The 22,006-nt window shown below is 31.7% G+C and overlaps 1 protein-coding gene across 1 annotated transcript in view; it reads right to left on the reverse strand.

The window, feature by feature from the left end:
* Positions 1 to 378: 378 nt before the first annotated feature.
* LOC108549037 (uncharacterized) overlaps positions 379 to 22,006 on the reverse strand; it is a 40,000-nt gene continuing 18,372 nt past the window's right edge. Inside the window, exons 3-6 of the mRNA XM_017902248.1 lie at positions 14,696 to 14,856; positions 6,168 to 6,270; positions 3,982 to 4,553; positions 379 to 597 (exon numbers count right to left, since the gene is read on the reverse strand). Coding sequence (XP_017757737.1) covers positions 379 to 597; positions 3,982 to 4,553; positions 6,168 to 6,270; positions 14,696 to 14,856 — 1,055 coding nt within the window. The remainder of the gene's footprint in view (positions 598 to 3,981; positions 4,554 to 6,167; positions 6,271 to 14,695; positions 14,857 to 22,006) is intronic.

Raw genomic sequence — 22,006 nt, forward strand, 5'->3', positions numbered from 1 at the left:
ATTTCCCTTTTCTATAATTTCATAACACTATTTTCTGCTTGATACATATCTAAATTCAATTAGTATAAAATTTGATGTCAAGAAGAAAATTCGTTTTGCTACAACCCTCGTTGCAATATTTCAAATGAATCAATTATACGTGGCTTTTCGTGGCTGACTGTGCAGCCAAACCTTCACTCTCGTAGGAGAAAGAAATGTGACAAATCTGACCAAGGACCGCGAAGTTCCAATTGCTAGAGAAAGCAATCCCAAATCGTACCAAACGCCAAAACCGTGCTGATGAAATATTCGACGTGCACCCAATCGATCTTTGGATAACTCATGAATTTCGAACTTGTTCTACCCGGCATCGCGACTCATTTATCACACGAAGGCCGTTCAGGCGACGCAGGGTAGTTGTTCGTACACGAGACACATGCCAATATTGTCCTCGAGCGTGGTCCCGGTATCCTGTCCAGGGCCGAAAGCCACCCTGATACGAAAGGGCGTTGCCCAGGTCTCCACGCGGCAGTTACCCTCTTCGTCCAGCTCGTTTCGATCGCACAGCGAGTTGCCGCAGTGTTCAAGGTTGCAAATCCCGGCCTCGTTGTTGCCAGGCTGCAACAGGAAATTACGAAAATTTCGTTCGGCACGCCAGCAACATCGCGTTTCACGGGGATCGACGTCTGATTGGTGCAGGAAGAAAAGGTTGGTTGATCTTCAGTTGGATTGAAATTGGTCTTTCGGAGTTATTGATTATGAGATTTTCTTTTTCATTCTGTTTGTTTGTTCCATCTGTGTATATTGGAAATTTTTAAGCGATTTCAATTGCGCATTCAATAAAGCAATAATAATAATAATGATAACTTCGAAGAATACTAATTTTATATTATTACCATAATTAGTAATTATTTAATTCTTCCTCCTTTATTTTGTTTGTTTGTAGGATTTGTATACATTGGAAACTTTTAAGCGATTTTAATTGCGCATTCAATAAAGCAATAATAATAATGATAACTTCGAAGAATACTAATTTTATAAATAATAATAACTACCATAATGAGTAATTATTTAATTCTCCCTCCTTTATTTTGTTTGTTTGTCGGATTTGTATACATTGGAAATTTTTAAACGATTTTAATTACACATTGAATAAAGCAATAATAATGATAATAATTATTATTATAACTTCGAAGAATAGTAATTTCATAAATAATAATAATTACTATAATTAGTAATTGATTAATTCTCGATTCTTTATGTTGTTTGTTTCATGTACATTGATAATTTTAGAATAATTATGACAATGTTAATAAGAATAACTTTTTGCATAATTTGAATGTAATTAAAGTGATTCTTTAAATTAAATGGTAAAAGAAAATTTTTTTTTAGTAGTCAAAAGTGTTTTTCTGCTTGCGATTAGTAAGATGTAATTTCTGGAATAATTTATTTTAGCTTTAGTATTACTTATTATTGTAAGTAGTATAAAAGTGGGAGCGTAAGTTGCAATAATCGTTAACAAAGGAGTGATTTTGTTCGTATTAAAAGGTATGTTAATATTCTAAATATTTTATTTAATTAATTATACTACTGAAATATGTAATTTTTTTTCCAAAATAGCGGGGTACATTTAAATTTGATAATTGATGTGCTATTAATTAAATGAATAACAGGATAAGAATTAAAACCTAATATAATTATTGAAATATCCTATTTCTAAAAATTTCTATAAATTTCGAAAATAATAATTTGGATCGCAAAAATCGTTTTTATTATAATTTATCTCAATGAACACGTATTTATTTATACCTTTTAAGCATTTAAAATCGCGATTTTCTTTACACTTTTTGCAATTTTTACACTTTTTTAAAATATAAGTATGCTCAAATACTATTTTTGATAAGGAGCGACGTTTTTCCACGTTTTAGACACATGCTTTGTAATTTTTCGCCTTGCATAAGCTCACATTAAGCATACTCAGCTGGAGCCTTGTTCGTTGTTGTGAAAAATGAACGAAATTAAGAAAGGGGAAAAGCTGTTTTCTACTCTACCGAGTTTCATCTCACATAGATTTCTTCCTATTTGAATTCTAGTGTAAATGTAAATGATTAACGTAATTAGTATTAGTAATCAAATAAATTGAAATAGCTGTTTTCAAAATGGCATAATATCAAGCATATATTTGTATCAATATTTCTTAATTTTATCAAAATTAAATATAATAGACTAGAAAGCAAAGACATGCATAGAACATCTAACACATTTACATGCAAATCTTTATCATGCATATAATACTTAAACCAAAAAGTATAATATTTAAGAAAAAAAAATTTTTTTCATATTTAGTAATGTAAATATTTTATATATTTGTGTTATATTATATTCTATTAATTTTAATTATAAAAACAATTTACTTAATTCTGAAATAAAACATAAATAAAAGGGGAAAGTAAAAATATGTTAATATTAAAATAAAAATATAAAAACAATTCACTTCATTCTGAAATAAAATGTAAATAAAAGAGGAAAGTAAAATTATGTTAATATTAAAATAAAAACATAAAATTAAGTTCATATTATTATTTCTCATTTAAGTACTAAACTACTAATTTATACAATTTGAAAATTAAGTACATTTTCCCGCGTAATTTTTTAGAAATATTGCAGTGTCAGTAATAAATTTTTCTCTATGACATTTTACAGCGTGCATAGTAACTATTTACAACTACAAGAGCAACTGCACTGGAGATGCCTTACTAAATTGCACTGCTCCATGTAGTCTCCTGTACAACAAGCCGGATGCATGCTTGCTTCTACAATGTTCCACAAAGTTTTTAATTGTCCAACAGTTTAGTTATAACTGCTTACAAAAATCAGTTGTTCTCGAGCAAACAACAAAGTTGCAGTAAACAAGGAATTATCATCTAAATTCCACTGAAAGTAAAAAAAGTCACAAACGAGCAATTAAAATGACATAAATTATTTTCATCTTGAACGAGGTAATTCATAATTTTATTCCACGTGCAAATGCAGCGAATTTAAACTGCAGTAATTGAGATTAAATAAATTGCTGAACAATCATCGATATTATATTCATTATATTTATTATTTCAACACTGAGTTTATTTTTCAACAGGATTAAATTAAGATTGAAATCAAAATTAAATTAAGATTGCTTTAAACAATTAAATTAATTACGCTTTCAATCTCACGAAATAGAAACTGCACAATTTTTCCATAATTTATTTAACAATTTTCTATTCGTATTAAAAACAATTAAAATCCAGATACAAAGAAATATTGAAAAATAATTTTTGCACCTCTTTAAATTATATAATTTCATTTTCAAAAATATTATGAATATTCTTTACAAGACTACGAATATTATATTTTAAATTTATAAATTTTTATAAATTTTCCATCAAAATTATTAGCTAAAGACATAATTGATATTACAATTTTTCTACTCATTTTGAAAACAAATATCAAAACTAAGTATAAAAATAATAAAAATAATTATTTCAATAATACCAATATTCACTCCTCGAATAGCCATTTATTAAATTTCTATTTTCAAAAAAATTACAAATATTTCACGGAATTTCTAATACTTTCTTTAATCCACCTTATTACAATATTAAAGGCATCCATCTTACCAATGCACTTGTTGAGTAAATTATTCCCCAACTTGCAAGCAAGAACAAACATCCCAATCATTGACAATTCGCAGTTCGTCAATGGAACAAGTTTAATGATTCCATGCCAAACAAATAACACTGCAATCCTCAAACTACCAAGCCCAATAACATAACTCACGAACCCCATCCACCGTAACCAAGGAGCTCAATTCGGAATAACCAAATTCGTATTGGAGCCATAACAAAGTCAACGAGATAACCGATTTATCCTGCATCTATCCAATAACCAAGCCCAAGCCGAAGCTAAAGAAACCAGCAACCAACCTCTGTCCACTCGCAGCCCCGATCAAACAAGAACCATTACCGTGATAAATTCCTCGAAGTCACAGGGGATGAGCACCCTATTCCTGCATCGTTCCTGTCCATAAACCGTGTTGATCGAGGGGACTTCCTCTTCCATGGGACTACTACTGTTCACCGATACACCGGCATCCTCTACTGAACTGGATCCAGATCCCTCGACGTCGGTGCCATTCACAGACCCAGCATCAGTCGCGTTCTGAGCAGTCGAATTCCCATTCAGGCCCTCGTCGACGTTCGAGGCATTCAAGCTCGTGTTATTCGTCATCTGCATCCTGGCTGGGCCAATTCGGAAGGAGTCAGGCGAGCAGGGTGAGTACGAGATGCCGCACATGCCTCTCTCCTGCCGGATACAGAGCAAGTAGTCCTGGTCAGCCAGGAACCTCCCATTGGACAAGAAGTTGAAGGTCTTCAGCGTGCCGTTGGCACTCTGGAAGTACTGTAAGCAGCCGCTAGGGGCGCGCTGCTCGAAGCCCAGCTGAACGATGCTCATCTCCCACATCCTGGGCTGCAGGCTACGGGGCAGCCGGAAGTCCAGAGTCAGCGACTGATCGTCCTCCTCCAAGTCTATGTATACTAGAGGCAAGAGAGAAGACTCTGAACGGCTGGCTTGGTCACAAAGAAGCTTGTATCGGGGAAGATCGATTGATCTGCTAACGAAGCCCGGCCTGGACTGCGAGGTTGTTAGAATTGGGAGAGGAACTCGCAAAGTATCGTCTTCCAGGGCACAATATCCGCTCTTTTTCTGCTACTGGGAGCTACCAGTTCTGCCTGGAAAATGGATTGTTGGCTGTCGTTTCGTTCGGAAACGCGATATCCCAGAGGTTTCCACCGTAAGCGACGACTTATCTCGAGGATTTGGTTTATTAATTTCGAGACGGGTCTTTCGGTAAGCAGATGGTCGGAGGATGGGGTGGAGGAGGAATGTTCGGGTGGTTTATGGGGAAGAGGATCGAGCCGGAAATGGTCGAGCCACGTTTTAAAAGCAATTTGCCCGATTGATTCGCTGCGATGACCAACGAGTGGGAAAATAAATTCGCATCCATTTGCAACTCGTTTCCCGCGAATTTGAGCTCGATGAGCCGATACCAGGCACTGAGCTTTGTCCTAGCCTCGAATGTTATCCACCATATTAACCTTTTACTCTGTAACTGAGTTTGTAACTTGCTACAACTGCGACCTTTTTTACCTTTTCGACTTTTTCACGCGTTATCTGTCCTGTTTGCACAATGACTGTGTAATGAGATTTTTCGTTTTGATTTTGACTTCGATTTACTGGTTTGTTCATCGTATCGATTTATTCGTCAAGTTTGTACTTTTGGTAGAATTTTCGAGAATTTTAAATCACGAAAAGAGTGCAAAGTTTTGAAAATTGAAATTTGTGTAAGTTTGCACTGTGTACGTATTCTGTAATTATTTATATTATATGGAAATTTGTCATTTGATTCGAAGAGGAAAAATTAAAAATAGAAAAATGGGTTTCAATGACAATTTTATAATTTTTAGACAAACGTATATATATTTGTTGTACATTTTTCAACTATTGTTTGATATTTTGGTGCAATATGTATCGATTAATAATTAAATAATAATTGCGAAATAAACGTAGATATTAATTAACCTATACCTGGAGAGAATATTATTGCAGTAAAGGATTTCCATTATTTCCCATAGCTAAAATATGGCTTCTGTCGTGAGAACGTTTAACCATCCCCACTATATATCATCTAACCATTTTAAGAAAGGATACACACCCCTGTTCCTCCCACATGCACCACCAATACAAAAATTCCGAATCCCAGTATATTTCACAAAATCCAAACCCGAAAGAGAAGAAGAAAAGAGAAAATATCGCTTAATTTATTTATTAATTAATATTAAAATGATTATATGTGAAGACAATTCATAAAACCGAAAAATTAAAATAAAGAAAATAAAGAGATCAGCTGGCAATTTTATCACCTCGGAAAACTTTTTGAACAAAATTAGTTATTAATGTAATATATACAGGCTGATTTTTAGTTAATATCAGGATCGAAAATAAGAAGGATGCAGATAAGATTAGCTTCAGAACGCATAGGGATAGCTCCGAGACACTTGCAGGCGAAACATGCTCCCAGTAAAAGGAAAAAATACGAGGCTTGAATATGAAAAATGTTCTCACGAGGCATAAAGGAAAGTCTTACTTACGATGCTGGCCGCTGTTCCAGCCGCACATTTGAAACACGCTCCTGCCATTTCTGATTTCCATGATATCTTCGTCACATACACCAGTCCTGGAGTCGGGTTGACCCTACGACGATCGATAAGTCTCTTGAATGAACAAGCCGTGCAGTAAATGCGGCCGATTTTTATCAGACAGCCAACACACGTGTACCATGCTATTCGAATACCCTAGGCTACCCCCTAGATCATGGCAGCCTTTCATCAGCCTTCCTCAGTGGCCAGACAAATTAATTATCCTACCAAGTGTGTTTTGACTTCGTGATTATTTATTAATTAAAATGACAAATTAATTTTGTTCTTTGTTATTTTCTACTTACTTCTCTGTGAAGGGAAAAAGAAAATTAGATCCACGTGTATTTTTATTTCAGAATTATTTATTAATTAAGGGGTCAAATTAATTTTGCTTTACCTATTTCTTTCTCCATTTTTGTTTTAAAAATTATTTTACTTGTTATATATTTATAGTAAGAGAAAAATGGAAATTATCTTCCAATTGTATTTTCACTTCGTGATTATTTATTAATTAAAATGACAAATTAATTTTGTTCTTTGTTATTTTCTACTTGCTTCTCTGTGGAGGGAAAAAGAAAATTAGATCCACGTGTATTTTTATTTCATAATTATTTATTAATTAAAGTGACAAATTAATTTTGCTTCGGCTGTTTCCTTTTTTTTATTTTTGTTTTTAGCTTCTTAAATTTTTTTATTTGTTATTATATATTTGCTTTCTGTGAAGGAAAATGGAAATTATTTTCCAATTGTATTTTCTCTTAGTGATTATTTATTAATTCAAATTACAAATTAATTTTGTTGTCTTTTATTTTTTTACAATTTTATTTATTTTTTTGTTACTTTTTGTTTTTTTATAAAAAGGAAAAGAGAATTACCCTGTGAATATATTTTCATTTCATAATTATTTATTGATCCACGTGACAAATTAATTTCCTTCCTTTGTATTTATTTTTCTATCAACTCTTTCTTAAAAGTGAAAAGGAAATTGGATTATTTTTAGCTGTCTTAATCAACCTATTCGAATAATACATTTTAATAAATTAATATCATTAAATCATATTTATTCTTACTTTCGAGAAGTTTCCAACAAATTACCAACTATTGAAAAATAAAAAGTTTTAATGAATTTGTGGCTTCCCCCTAGTTCGTGGCAGCCTTTGAACAGTCTCCTTCACTGGCAATTTTAAAGACAAATTAATTATCACCCAAGTATATTTTCGCTCCATAATTATTTATTAATCGAAACGGAAAATCAATTCCTTTTTTTACATAATTTTTATTTTTCACACTTTTATTTTTCTTTTCTTTTATAATTGCTTCCCTGTGACGGGAAAAAGGATTAGAGTATTTATGGTCGCTTTAATCGTCACGCCTGGATAATTCGTTTTGATTAGTCGGTATCATTAAGCGATATTTATTATTGCTTTCGAAAGGTTTTCGACAAATTGCCCGCGATTGAAAAATTGAGAGCCTTAATGAATTCGCGAGGGTGAGGTTTAAACGAGTAATTATTGGTAATGGATTAGTGTCGTAAGCGGTTCTGATGATGGACGTAGGCTGTTTCATTGAGTTTGCTACTTTGTTAGGAATAAAGTGGAATGGGATATTTGTGGCATGGAAATTGCTTTGGATTAGATGGAAGAGAAAATTTGATCCTCCTGTGTACATAATTGGAAGGTTGAATGAAAAATATCAAATAAAAATGATACAAAAGTTTTAGGTGATATCAAAGCCTTTTTCTTTCTCAGGAAATTTAAAATTGCAAAAAAATTCGAATACCATCTAAAATATTTTATTCCTTAAAATAAATTTATTATAATTATAGCAGAACCTAGATATACCTTCTATATATATTCTCATTTTTATTAAATTTTCTGAAATTCTTGCGTAGCTTCAATATAATCTGCATATTTCTGCTCCTTCCATGAGCTCGACAACATTATTATGAACTCTGAAGTAAAATTTGAAGAAATATTTTTAAATAATTCCTAAAAAATTTGATTTCTTTCAACAAGCTTTCTAAAATTATTGCAAAATATTCTTTTCTACTCTCTTGAATAAGCTTACAAGATGTTAAAATTCGAGAATAAGCTCAAAATATTTTGGTTTCTCTCAGTAACTTTATTAAAATCACAAACAAATTTTTAAAAAGTGGTTTCAAGATTTGTATTCCTTTTTAAAATCTTACCATTAAAATATTCCGAAAATTTTTATTTTGTCCAATAAACTCATTAAAATTACAAAATTTTCATTTTTTTCGATATTGGAAAATAATCTTAAAGTTTACTCCTCTCGATAATTATCCTAAAATTATTATAAATCTCGAAGATAATCTCATAGTGCTTATAATCCAGAAAATTGTATTCTGTTTAATAAACTTGGACAAATTGTAGTAAAACTTGGCGGTAAATTCGAAGCTCTTATTTTTTCAATGAACTTTATCTTTAGATAGATGGTAAATAATATATCTATGGAAAATTATAGAGGTAGACGTAGCGCCCAGTCTTGTTAGCGACAGAACGTGTCCGACGTTAGACTATCCATTTTTCCTTAGGTTCCGTTCTCGAACCCTCGGGTTTCGTTCCTTTTTTAAAGATCGATCGTATAGAGTTTTTAATCACACTCCGCCACATGGTCCTTGCAATTCGCGTATATATTACGAAATATATTTCCAACGGTATTATTGACTTGGAAAAATGGGCAAAGAATATACAGTCCAGTGGTAATTTAAAATTCGCTAATTTTACGATTACTTACTCTTTCACGAAATAACCTCCTATGATTATTTGTGTATTATTTATTCGACGAATATTAACATTAGTATTAAGCTTAATAGCAATTTTCTTATAAAATAATATTTTATTATTTTTAATATCAATATTGGAATAGTATTATTATTATATTAATATTGTTATAGTAGGTATTAACATTATTGTAATGATAATATTAGTTTGTAATATTAATATTTTTGCTTTAATTTGTAATTAATAGTAATAGGAATAATTAATTAAATACAAAATTTGGAAAAATTAGATAATTGAAATGTTATGAATATTAAATATTGATATTCAATATTGAATAGTAATATTGTTATTTTATTTATACAAAATTACTGTAATTGCAGTAATTACTATACAAATATTTCAATATCATTATAATATCGTTAATCTATTACTCATGCAATTTAATACCTAATATTAATATTAAATGTTACAAGTATTAAAATACTAAATTTTTAAATAATAAAAAATATTAATATTTAATATGTAATATTATTGTTATCATTGTATATACACAAAATTACTATAATATTATAATAATATTGTTAACCTATTATTCGTTCAATTAATCTCTGATAATATAAATAGTACTATTTTCAAAGGACGGAGATTTAGACAAAACACGAAAATCTGGTGGGATTATATGTGTACAGCAGTGTAGGAAGGGTTGTTAAAACAACGAGAAACACAGAATTCCCTTTTTTTTTCTCTTTTTGGAGGGAGAGGGATTTCAAATACCACGTTTCTCGTTTGTTCGTTGGAATAAAATCAAACCTGAAAAATAACGATTCCGTAGTATCTCGCATGTGATCTTGGTTAATGGGTCACTCAGTTGAACGAACAAAGCAAAATCCAATACGGGACTGTTAGTTATTTATATTAACGAACGTGTTAGTCAGAAATGTTTCGTCGAATAGTGTATCACGTGAGTCGTATTTCAAGGGTCCTATTGCACGATATTCTGCCATGTAATAATATCAACGAATTGACAAGTTTCAAATTCTAAGTTCCATGTTTATACTGCACAGATTTTTGAAATTCTACAATTTTATACCCCTATATAATTCTACAATTTTCATCGTTTTACATTTTTACATTGTTACAAATATGTAATACAACATGGCAATTCTATGATTTTACAGTTCTATAATTTTTTAATTTTACGATTCCACAATTCCGCGATTCCGCAATTCCACGATTCCGCGATTCCACAATTCCACAATTTCACGATTCCGCGATTCCCCGATTTTGCAATTCCACAATTTTGCAATTCCGAAATTCCATAATTCCATAACATCTCAATTTTGCAATATTGAAATGATGTAATTGTATAATTCTGCAAATCTGCTATTTCACAATTTTACAGTTTTACTATTCCATGATTATATAATTCTATAGTTCTACAATTTCACATCAAGAGGTACATATAGTTAATTTGATATTCTCCCAATTTAGTTTTAGGAATCTACTCGTTATATTATCACATCTTGCTGCTTTTATACCGGAAAATTTGTTAATTCTGGTAACGTATCACTTGTCAAACATCATTAATAATATAAATTCATTCGTGCAAAAGAGTTCTGGTTTTCAGAATTCTCAGCTTATCACGTTATCAAATATTCAATATTAAATGTATTTAAAGTGACTTTGAAAATGATATTAAAATTTTATTGTAACGAAAAGAAAATTACTTGGTATCAAATTACAACTCAATAGTTTAAACAGAAGGAAAAGGTATTATTTTTCCTCATGAATATCTATTCAATTCGTAAGCAATACAATTAAAATAATTATCTGGAATAAGAATTTTTCCTAAAAATTAAATACAATAATTTATCGAACTATTTGTAACATAAATTATTAAATAGTACAATAAAATTTAGAATAACTTCCTTAACCAACTATAGCAAATAGCAGTGGAATACTACGCATTCGTCTCTACTTAATTTTTAAACCCATTTCTTAAACCTAATTCTTGAAAAATTATTAAACGTAACATTAATACAACTAATTTATTAATAACCCTTTTTCTCAAAAATTCCTAACTTTTCAACCATTTCCTCTGCCAAATTTGAATAAAACATCTGAAAACCTATCATACAAAAGATATGAATAAACGTATCCGTCATAAATTACGTGTATCTTAAAATCAGATAACGTTTAATTAATATTTCATCTCTTATGCAGCCATTCGTGGAACTCTGTCGACAGTCTGGTATTTATGCGTTCAAGGAAGTGCAATACTCTCGTTTCAACACTGGTTACAATTAATATTTCATCTCTTATGCAACCATTCGTGGGACTCTCTGTCGACAGTCTGGTATTTATGCGTTCAAGGAAGTGCAATACTCTCGTTTCAACACTGGTTGAATGCACGTCGAAAAGAAAGCATAGTAAGTTTAATTCGCGAACCGCTACACAGCGAAGTTACGAGGGTGTCATTAACCCTCGAGAACATAGTGCAACTTTCGCGTATTATATTCTCAGAGATCTTAAATTTGATCTCCTTCATCGTGCATCTCCATCTTTGACTCGAAACATTCGTTAAAGAAAATAAACAGTATTTCTGCTGTATAAATTGCAAAATTGTTATCCTAATTTCGTAAGATAACTGAAAATAAATCGTGATAATGGAAGAAGGAATTTCTCCAAATTAAAATTTCTTTTGAAAATAAATGATTCACGTCCGAATGAAATTTTTTGATTAATGATAAAAATTAATAACAAATAATTGATAATAAATGATAAAATAATAATAAGTAACAAATTCATTTAAAAAATTTGAATAATATTTCTGTTGTTCGAATTATAAAATTGCTATTATAATTTCGCAAAATAATTGCAATTAAAAGAATGAGAATTTCCTTTAAATTTTAAATTCTGTTATATAAACGTTTCACGTTTAATTGGAATTGATTGACCAAAAAATTAATTTATAGAACTAAATGTGAGATAACGTGATGACTTTATTGAACATTTCAATTATACTGCAGTTCTAAATAAGTGGATCATAGCTTCAAAAGTGTATAGCTTTAAAAATGTATGAAAAATGGAAAAAATTTTAGTAGAGGAAATAAAATAGTTTCGAATGTTGCATCATGTGGAGGATGTATGCCTCAGTAGTGATGACGTTTTAAAGGTCATCACTATTTTTTTAAGCGAAACTATGTTTATTTTTATACATTAATCGATATGTTTTTTCTTTTCTATGAAAGGTTATTTAGATACTAGACTAATTCGAAGGAAAAGAATAGTTCTTCGAAATATAACATAATTAGTAATTATTTTTATATCTAATAATAACTGCATTCAATAATCACTATAATTAATAACATAATTGTCATTGTACGTATTCGTCATTCAATTATTCAAATGTTCATTTATCTAGTAAATAAAAGATTTTCAACGAAAACCACATAAAATTCTTCTCTCGAAGTAAATCATTATTCAGACCTAACCTAACCTAAAAATCCCATAAAATTACAAGATCACATTTCACGCAACATGAGAACACAGTTATATAATTCCAGAAAAATCGTGTAACTAAAATCATTTAAAATTCTCTCTTCTTGAAAAATTAACTTAGCATTCAAACCTAACCTAAAAGTGACGCAAAACTGCAACACTGCATTCCTACATAATCCAACATAATACCTCCAATTAAATAATTCCCATCATCTCCCTACGTAAATAACCTGTCATTTAAACCTAACCTAAAAGTCACCTAAAGCTGCAAAATCACGTACCAAGTTTCATGAAAATACGCCCATATAATTCAACAAAAAACCTTCAACCAAAGCCATACAAAATTCTCCTTCCTCAAATAACTAATTTCTTACTCAAACCTTGCATACAAGGCCCCTAAAACTACAGCACTACACTCGACGCTAAATGAAGATGCGCCTATATAATCCAACAAGACATCTCCATTATTCTCTCTCCTTAAATAACTAACCTGGCATTCAAACCTAACCTAGAAGTCACCTAAAGCTACGAGATCACACTAAAACTCAAAATCACATGAAAACGCACCGAAAGTCAGGATTACCACTAAGTACACAGCTAGAGTTAAAACCAGCATAAAACATGCCACGTCTCAGCCAACGAATAAAACCGTAAAAGGAACATTGAGCCCTCCGAACGACTTTGCCCCTAAACACGACTATACTCTAAAAAATTCCCCTCTCACCCCAACCAGCTGTCTCATCTACCAAGGTTTCCCGGTTAATTTAAAATGTGGTAATCTAACGGGGTTGAATTTTACAAGCCTGCCCGGTCCCCCAGGAGGCGCTCATAAATGTCAACCTCAGGACACCGTTAGGGAACAGAGCAAACGTATCCGGGTTACTGAACCCTTGCTTGCGTTCTCGATTAAGGGTCAACAGTTCCGCCAGGCAAACGTGTGCTAGAAGTCGTACTGCGTGTCCTGCTCCCCTGATTGTTCCGCTTTTGGCGTAAGCCAACAGTATCCAGTGTAACATGTGTTGATATATACAGGGTGATCCCCCAATTGGGCTACTCAGGGAGGGTGTCATCGAAAAAGTATTGTCGGAAGAACTCCTTATCGTGATCTACACTGTAACTTAATCTGTTGATATGGCTTTGGTATTATAGCGGAGACTACAGGCGGTTTGAAACTAGCATTTGAATTCCCGATATCCGAGTCTGAAATTAGGTAAGGTTTCTAAACTCGAAATTTTTGAAAATTAAATTCTTATAGATATATAATAATCCAAGAAAGGGGACAGCTAGATAGGTACCATCTTTTCAGATCATAAAATTATAAAATGGCTTTTAGTAAACTCTTAAACTCCAGAATCCTATTTTTTAAACACCCCCTATGCAAACGATCAATAAAGGAGATAGCCATGCGTTAGGAACCACTTTCTCTAATCATAAAATTGGAAAATGACTCTTTTTAAACACTCAAATACTAGAACTTTATTTTTTAGACACCCTCTATACAAAGGTCCGACAAAGAGGGCAGTCACATGATTGAAACCACTTTCTCTGACTACTAAATTGGAAAGTGACATTTTGTGTACCCTCAAACCCTAGAACCCTATTTTTTAAACACCCTATATGCAAAGGTCCAACAAAAGGGTACAGATATACAATAGAAACTACTTTCCCTGACTACAAAATTGGAAAGTGACATTTTGTGTACCCTCAAGCCCCAGAACCCTATTTTTTAAATATTCTATATGCAAAGGTCCAACAAAGGGGTACAGATATACGACAAAAACCACTTTCCCTTACTACAAGATTGAAAAGTGACATTTTGTGTACTCTCAAATCCCAGAACCCTATTTTTTAAACACCCTCTATGTGTAGGCCCAACAAAGGGGTACAGATATACAATAGAAACCACTTTCCCTGATTATAAAATTGAAAAGTGACATTTTGTAAACCCTCAAACCCCAGGCCCCTATTTTTCAGACACCCTCTATGCAAAGGCCCAGCAAAGGAGACACCCATACATTAGGAACAACTTCCCCTCACTATAAAATTGGAAAATGATTCATTCTAAACCCTTAAACCCCAGAACTTTATTTTCTAGACACCCTCTATGCAAAGGCCCAGCAAGGGGGACAGACGTATGCTGAAAAAGCGTGTCGAAGCAAAATCACGAATGCGTAGTATTCCAGGGGTTAATATGCCGTTAGTGGAGCAAAGAATGACACGGGCTGCGTGGCTTACTATGTTGAAGTGGACGAAATCGATCCTTAGCTGGCTGACCTGCCTATCGATCTTCTGCACGACCACTGAGCAGTTCATGGGCCAGTCAATGAGGTTGGGGAAACCGGGGCTGATCACGTAAGTCAGATTATTCTGCACCTCCTGCTCGCAGGTTGCTGTGACTTGCGACAGAGAAGAAAGAATAACGAGTTAGGGTGGGGGAAGATGAACGAGCAAGGTTGCCAGATGTAAGCAGGGAGGGGGATCCCGACGAGTGGCGGATGTGCAGCGGCCGTTAGGCTCTATTTCTATGCGCACGACAGAACGGCCGGAGTAAAGTATTTGTTCTACGCGGTGAATATCGACTCGAAAATATTGATCCGGTTTCGGTGTGTTGCGCCGCCGGGAAACAACGAATTCGAGTGCGTTCGCGTGGTCAGAACGTGTTCCGATATGATGCGTTGATAACGATTCTTTCGTACCCCTACCACGCTGTTCCCGAATCGTTTCCGTGCCTGGCGAATCGTCGAATACGTTGGCCGATTAATTGACGGAAATTTAAGACCAGTGGCGTAGCGAGATGTTCGTCGATTTCGATCCTGCCCCCTTAAATTTCTAATCTCTTAATCATTTTTGTGGTTTTCTGCAAATTGATATGTAATTGAAGAAAATTGAAAAAATTTTTAATTTTTTATTTTGTTTCGTGGGTAAAAGTATTTTATGGAAAAATTTTGGAAATATTTTTAATAACGTCGTTGGTTTCTAGGGGTTTTTGATTGATAGAATATTGATTTTAGAATTTTATTGCATTTTATCTTAAATTAAAATGTTTATTTTGACATATAACAAAGTAATAGTGTAATAAAATGCTAATTGATAAATTATTGTTTCTAGTGCTGCATCTTTTATCCTAATTACGAAAAAAAAACGTTTTATGTTGAAGAAAATTATATCTAGCACCTTTCATTTCCAAAATGGGAACTAAGTAAAAATGGCAAAAATGTATTACCATTTCAGATAATGGAGAATGAGGTGCATTGTTACAAAAGGGCCATTTACGTAATATTTTCTGAAATGTACCTATTCAGTACAAAATATTTCAATGTATATTTATATAATATTACTTCATCCAATAATTATTATTTATCTAATAATCTCTAATTATTTATATTTATTTCACACATTTGAAGATTAATTTATACATGTTTATTTTATAAACTTTTTTAAACAATATTTATTCACTATATAAAAATTAAAAACTTAGTTAATTAAAGCTATCGAATATTGTTCTTTCTCTATAGTGTATGTCTCAGAGAAATTATGCTATATTCGTAAATCATATTGGATATTAAAAAATTGAAACACCCAATATATTATCATATTACAAGTTAAGATACTACTATAATATTCATTGATTTACCAAATTCTGCATACATAATTGACAACCTGCTCAATAACTCCATATGACTTGGAAATTACATATTCTTATACCCATATTTCCAAAATTTCATTTAATTCTATTATATCCTGCAATTTCGTTTAATTCAAATCCCCTTCCAATTTCATCTATCACCATAAGCACTAATATATTTTATCAATTCGCAATTATACTTAACTAATAACATCGAATGATCCATTTCCATTAATTATCTCCCAATCTATCTTTCAATAAAAGCTGGAAAAAAGAAATTAATAAATAAAAAATAAGAAACAATTATATTCGATTAATAAAGTCGAACAATTTATTCGTAACCCACACCTTACGACCTAAATGAAAAAATTTCATCAGGAATCAGAGACAACCAAAATTGTGGTTGCACAAAGTGATCATTTCCCTAGCCACAAACATATATAGGATTATATCCAGAAACCGAGGATTCTATCAAATACTCGACTGTCCTCTCGGTTTTATACAGCCTGTACAGCCGATATTTTTCTGCGATTCTGACCACGATAACGGGAAAAAGAAGTCACTGCGTTCCTACAACATGGAAACTGTGACAACGGTACACGGTGAATTATGACACGGGGTACTGTAATACCTGTTCGCTTGTAAAACAGGACGCAGACCAAGAAACCAGTCCAACGTGGATTAACCAGCGTAGATCAATGGCCGTGACGGAAAATTGAATATAAACTCGTACCGTGAACATTCTCGACGTCTTCGCGAATAAGATGGCAACGATGCGTGCAAATTGCGCGCTGCTAGTGCCCTCTACCTCCACCGCGGAGTATCTCGCAGCATGGCGTAACGCTTGGAACGTTGGAAGTTAAGGGAAACAGCGTGGAAGAACGATATCGTGGTACAGTACAAGAATGTACAGTGACAGGATGTATCAGGAAGTTTGGAAGGATGGATTTGGAAATTCGAGGACTTGAAGAAATAAATAGGCAGTGTTTAATAGAGATATATACACTGTTAATTTCAAGTGGCATAGTACACTTACATTAATGACTTATGGTACTTAGTAGTTTCTAATGAATTAAAAGATCGATTAAAAGTGTACATGATATATTTAATTTGTTAATATATTAATATATATTGTTTAGTAATTCATTGCATTTCAAGATGTCTGTGATGTATTGTACTATTGAAAATAATGTTTTAAATAGGTCATTTTAATTTTTTAATACATGATATTGTTAGTTTCTTCTGTAAGTCATTTTTCTCATGTTGTTGGTATTTGTTTAACAATTTATATTAACAGATATCGTTGCTTGAAATAATAATTGAATTCTTTTTATATGAAAAGTAACGTTTGGACATATTGTGCTTATTTTCTCATGTCAGAAATGGTAAAAATAGAAAGCATAGATAAATCGCCGGTTACCTCCAAAAAGCTCATAATTAATTTGTTAAAACTGCTCATTAAGACTACGATAAATAATTCGTGTCTCTTAAGTATTCCTTGGAATTAATAGACAGACGTGAGCACTTAAGATTCATGGAATTACGCTGGAGGCGTATTAAAGACAAATTAGTCTAATTATAAGAAGCTTGCAAGTGAAAGGATTAAATAGCTTCGCGAGATATAATGAAAAATGGAGAATAACATACTTAATATTCTAAAAAATGAGTATTAATATTTGAAAAATAAATGTCATAGAAATAATCATAAATAATGAAATCCCTACATTTGAATAACCTAAACCTAAATGTTAGAGTATAGTAAGTCACACGTAATAAATTGCGCTATTAAGAAGCTATATTTAAAGAACAAAAGGATATTGGAAATTTTCCAGTTGACTTGACCTGCATAAAATAAAGATAGCCCATTAAAGCAAAACTTAAATAAATGAAGAAAGAAAGAAAAAGAAAAATATTCCATTAAAAACAAAAATTGCTATATATGCAATATATAATACTCTACGTACTCGCAAGATTTCACTCGAAATGAAAAATTAAAAGAAAAAGGAAAAAACTACGCTTCTTTTGTTATTAATACCCATGATAGTAACCAACAATGTCAGTACAATAGTGTCCTCCTATAACACTATTAAAGCAAAACCTAAATAAATAAATAAAGAAAGAAAAAGAAAAATATTCCATTAAAAACAAAAATTGCTATACATGCAGTCTATAATACTCTACGTACTCACAGGATTTTACTCAAAATGACAAAATAAAAGAAAAAATGAAAGACTACGCTGCTTTTATTATTAATATCCATGATAATAACCAACAATATCAGTACAACAACGCCCTCTCGTGACGCCAACTTAAATCACATAACCTCTAAACGCGTTAACCTATACACGAAGCTGGCCGCGTCGCAGTGCCTCCTCGTATCGAATCATCGAAGCTGATCCGCAGAAAAGTTCGAAACCCCGACAAACTATGTTCGCGGCGGATTATTAATCGCAACGCGACGCTCTCCCAAGCAGCCCCGATAATGAGTTCTCATTCAGCCATTCAGCGGTCGTTTTAGAGTCACCGTGGCTCTATTCAGCGGCCCGCAACCCCGAGGAAGCGGTTAACAGTTCCCACGCAGACATTTTTCGCCCCCTACCGTTTCTCACGGGAAACAAACGGGTGGACAACCTTAAAAATTTACGAAGCGGCGTCTCTGCGGGGAACGATGTCTCGTTAGGTCCTTAAGACTTGACCTTTTCATTATTTGCATCTCTCCTTTCTTCTCTCCTTCCACTTTCCTCTCCTTTCTTTTTGTTCTCACTCCCATCTTTCTTCTCTTCGACCTTCCTTTCGTCGTCTATTTGTTTAAACAGACTATAAAATTATTACGAGGCAATAAAGTGAAGTAGAGGGATGAATGGCCGCCGTTGTGGAATTAAACAGTTTGTTGGCAAGGTGATAAAGTTAAGGGGGTAATTGGATCGTTGGCAGGGACGTTTGCAGGAATTAAATGGTAAAAGGTTGGATAGGGTAAACATTTTTATTGTGAGATTTTTGTTGGACGATTGGAAACTTGCTCCCTTTTCGAGATGTCTGTGTACTATGGTGCATTGCTGGTTTTAGGTTATGTTTGAAATGGTATCGAACGAGGTTTGAAAAATAAGAGAATGGAATTTAATATGAATTAAATATTTGTAAATGCGAGTAGATTATTAAGGAGAACTGTATGGTGGAATTATAAATTGTTTATCTGTGTTATTATTTAAAACGAATTAGTCGGATATTAGTCGATATTACTGCTGCGACATCTGCAGTGAGGTTTTGAAATAGTCGTTACTTTACTTCGGACAAGAATTTGAATTTATGTGAAAATATTATATTAAAATACTGTTTAAAATTTCATGATCGTGTTAATATTTTTATTATTTTTAATACAAGAATATTTATAATATTTATATTATATTTCTAAATTTTTGTTGGTTATGCTTTTACATTATTTTATCATTTGAATGCGTTACAATTTTATTACTTTCTTTTTGCTGCTTAAATTGCATCTATCAAAAAATTCTGTATTTTAATTGAAAATGGAAAGAATAAAAAGAAAATTAAAAATTTTGCATTCTTCCACGAAAAGTAGTATTTTAATTATATTTACGAAGAAGCTTATATTTTTCTTAAATAATCGTCATATTTTACTATGATAACATTTATTATTCAAAATTATTAAATATAAAATTAATATTTAGTTATCAAGAATTATTATATATAAAATTAACGTTTAATTATCAAGAATCATGACGAAAAATTGTTAAATGTAATTCTGAATAAATCTCATTGCATCAAATACGAAGAAATACCAAATCAAAGGAACAAATTTAAGGATTCGATGGGACAGATGAAGCAATTAATCGAAAGGACTCGATCAAACAGTCTTCTATAAACATATATAATGGACAACCGTTTGCCCAAACATGTTTGCAAAGGAAGAACTGTATCATTTGATTAAATAGTTTGGCAAAATTGATTAACCTAATTACAAAATCAATGTTTGATAAATATTTATCGACGGAATATGGTTCCACTTTCATGATTGGAAAGTCCTACGAAATCATATCAAATATTATTGTTGAAATTGATAAAAAACTTTCTTGAAAATTTAAACTACAATATCTAGTATTTAATATTTTTAAAAGATATTCAGTACTGGTAGTCTGAACATATAAATAATAGTTACAAATAATGTTTAATAATACAGAAAGCTATCAAAGTAATAAAAATAGAGTTCCCATTTTATTTTCAATTCCCACTTTCAATTTTTATAGAAATTACAGAAACTAAGTCCCAAACATTACGAAATTATAATTGACGCTCAAATACGAATGAAATAAAAATCCAGAGATACAAATGCAATTGAAATTGCAAGTAGAGATAATTCAAAAATTAATATGAAAATACAAACAAAATTACAAGTAAAAATGAAATGAGAATAAAATTAAAATTAAGACTTGAATAAAAGCAAAATAAAAATAAAGGGACGAAGAAAATTAAAGTTAAGATTAAAACTCGAACAAAAAGCCAATAAAAATAAAGAAACAAATAAAAATAAAATGCTGTACAATTTTTTCAAAAAATTCGAACTTCCCAGAAAAGGAAAAAGAAAAAACAAATAAAAACAAAAGGCTATAAAATTTCTTCCAAAAATTCCAAATCTCCAGAAAAGAAAAAGAGAAGAAATATACCGAAATTAAAAGAAGCTTGTGATATTAGAACAAAAATAAAATAATTATACAATAAATGTAGTCGAAACGTGAATCACCTCTATCAAGATAACGTAACCTTTTCTTACGTCATTTCCAATTTGAATACCATACTCAAAAACACTTCTAGTAGACCTACATATGCTAGGAAACAACTATGCGTGCGAACCAAGAATGGTCTGCCTAGAAATCAAGGCCGCGACATTCGGAAACTGGTTGAAGGTACGTACTCGTTTCTACACAACATATTCCATATGCATAACTAGATGTAAAACAGCCACTTCTACGATCGAGGTGTTAGTAAGTGGTCGAAAATGAACTATTTAAGATGAAACTGTGCCTGGAATGGAAAATAAGTTTATCTCGCGTCGATTCACGAGAAAGAAAGAACCCAAGGAATTATAAGATCGTATCAGTCACGTTGTATTTCTTCACCAGGATCGTTAATGAACGACAAACTATTCAGGATACACGATTTCTAGGCTACATCGAAGTATTCGAACTATTCTAGTTTTACCGCTATAGTGATCTGAAAAAAGTTTTCCTGTAGCAGCTTTTAATTTCGTGCAGAGTGCTTTATTTTCCTGCTGTCAACGTTTCTCCTGTCGTGTGCTAATAATTTATAATTAATATAAATAAATTAAATTTTATTATAATTATTGCAGTAAATTTCGATGTAAACAGGTATTTAATGATATATTATTTTAGGATAAATATTTAATGTAAAGTGTATAGAATATTTTAACACGAAGAAAGTTATTTTAATACAGAAATGTTAGTGATCAATTTATTTGCATATTTGATTATCGGTTGTTGAAAGTATTGAATTTTCTTTGCATAGATAATATGTATGTACCAAGCACGTTTAAATGACGTAAATGATTGAGAAAGTTGGAACATAATTTGAGGATTTGAAAAGGGATGTTATATAAACAAAATTGAAATAATTTTAAATACAGTATTTTAATTATATTGAAATAAAGCTTCCTTTTTCATTCAAAAAATGTCTACATTTATCCATTTATGTTGTGCATTATGTTTTAATCTGATATACGAATATAGTTATGTGAATTTTCAGATTATTATTATTATTAATTTGGTTATCTGTATTATTACTATAATTTATTATTTGTTATTATTAATGTGATTAATGTATCATTTCTCTTCCATTTTACGTTTGGAATTGATGGTTTTTATTAATGATATTTTCAAAAGATAAGA

The sequence above is a fragment of the Eufriesea mexicana genome, unplaced genomic scaffold (genome assembly GCF_001483705.2).
Source record: "Eufriesea mexicana isolate 0111107269 unplaced genomic scaffold, ASM148370v2 scaffold1801, whole genome shotgun sequence".
In the NCBI taxonomy this organism is placed as follows: domain Eukaryota; kingdom Metazoa; phylum Arthropoda; class Insecta; order Hymenoptera; family Apidae; genus Eufriesea; species Eufriesea mexicana.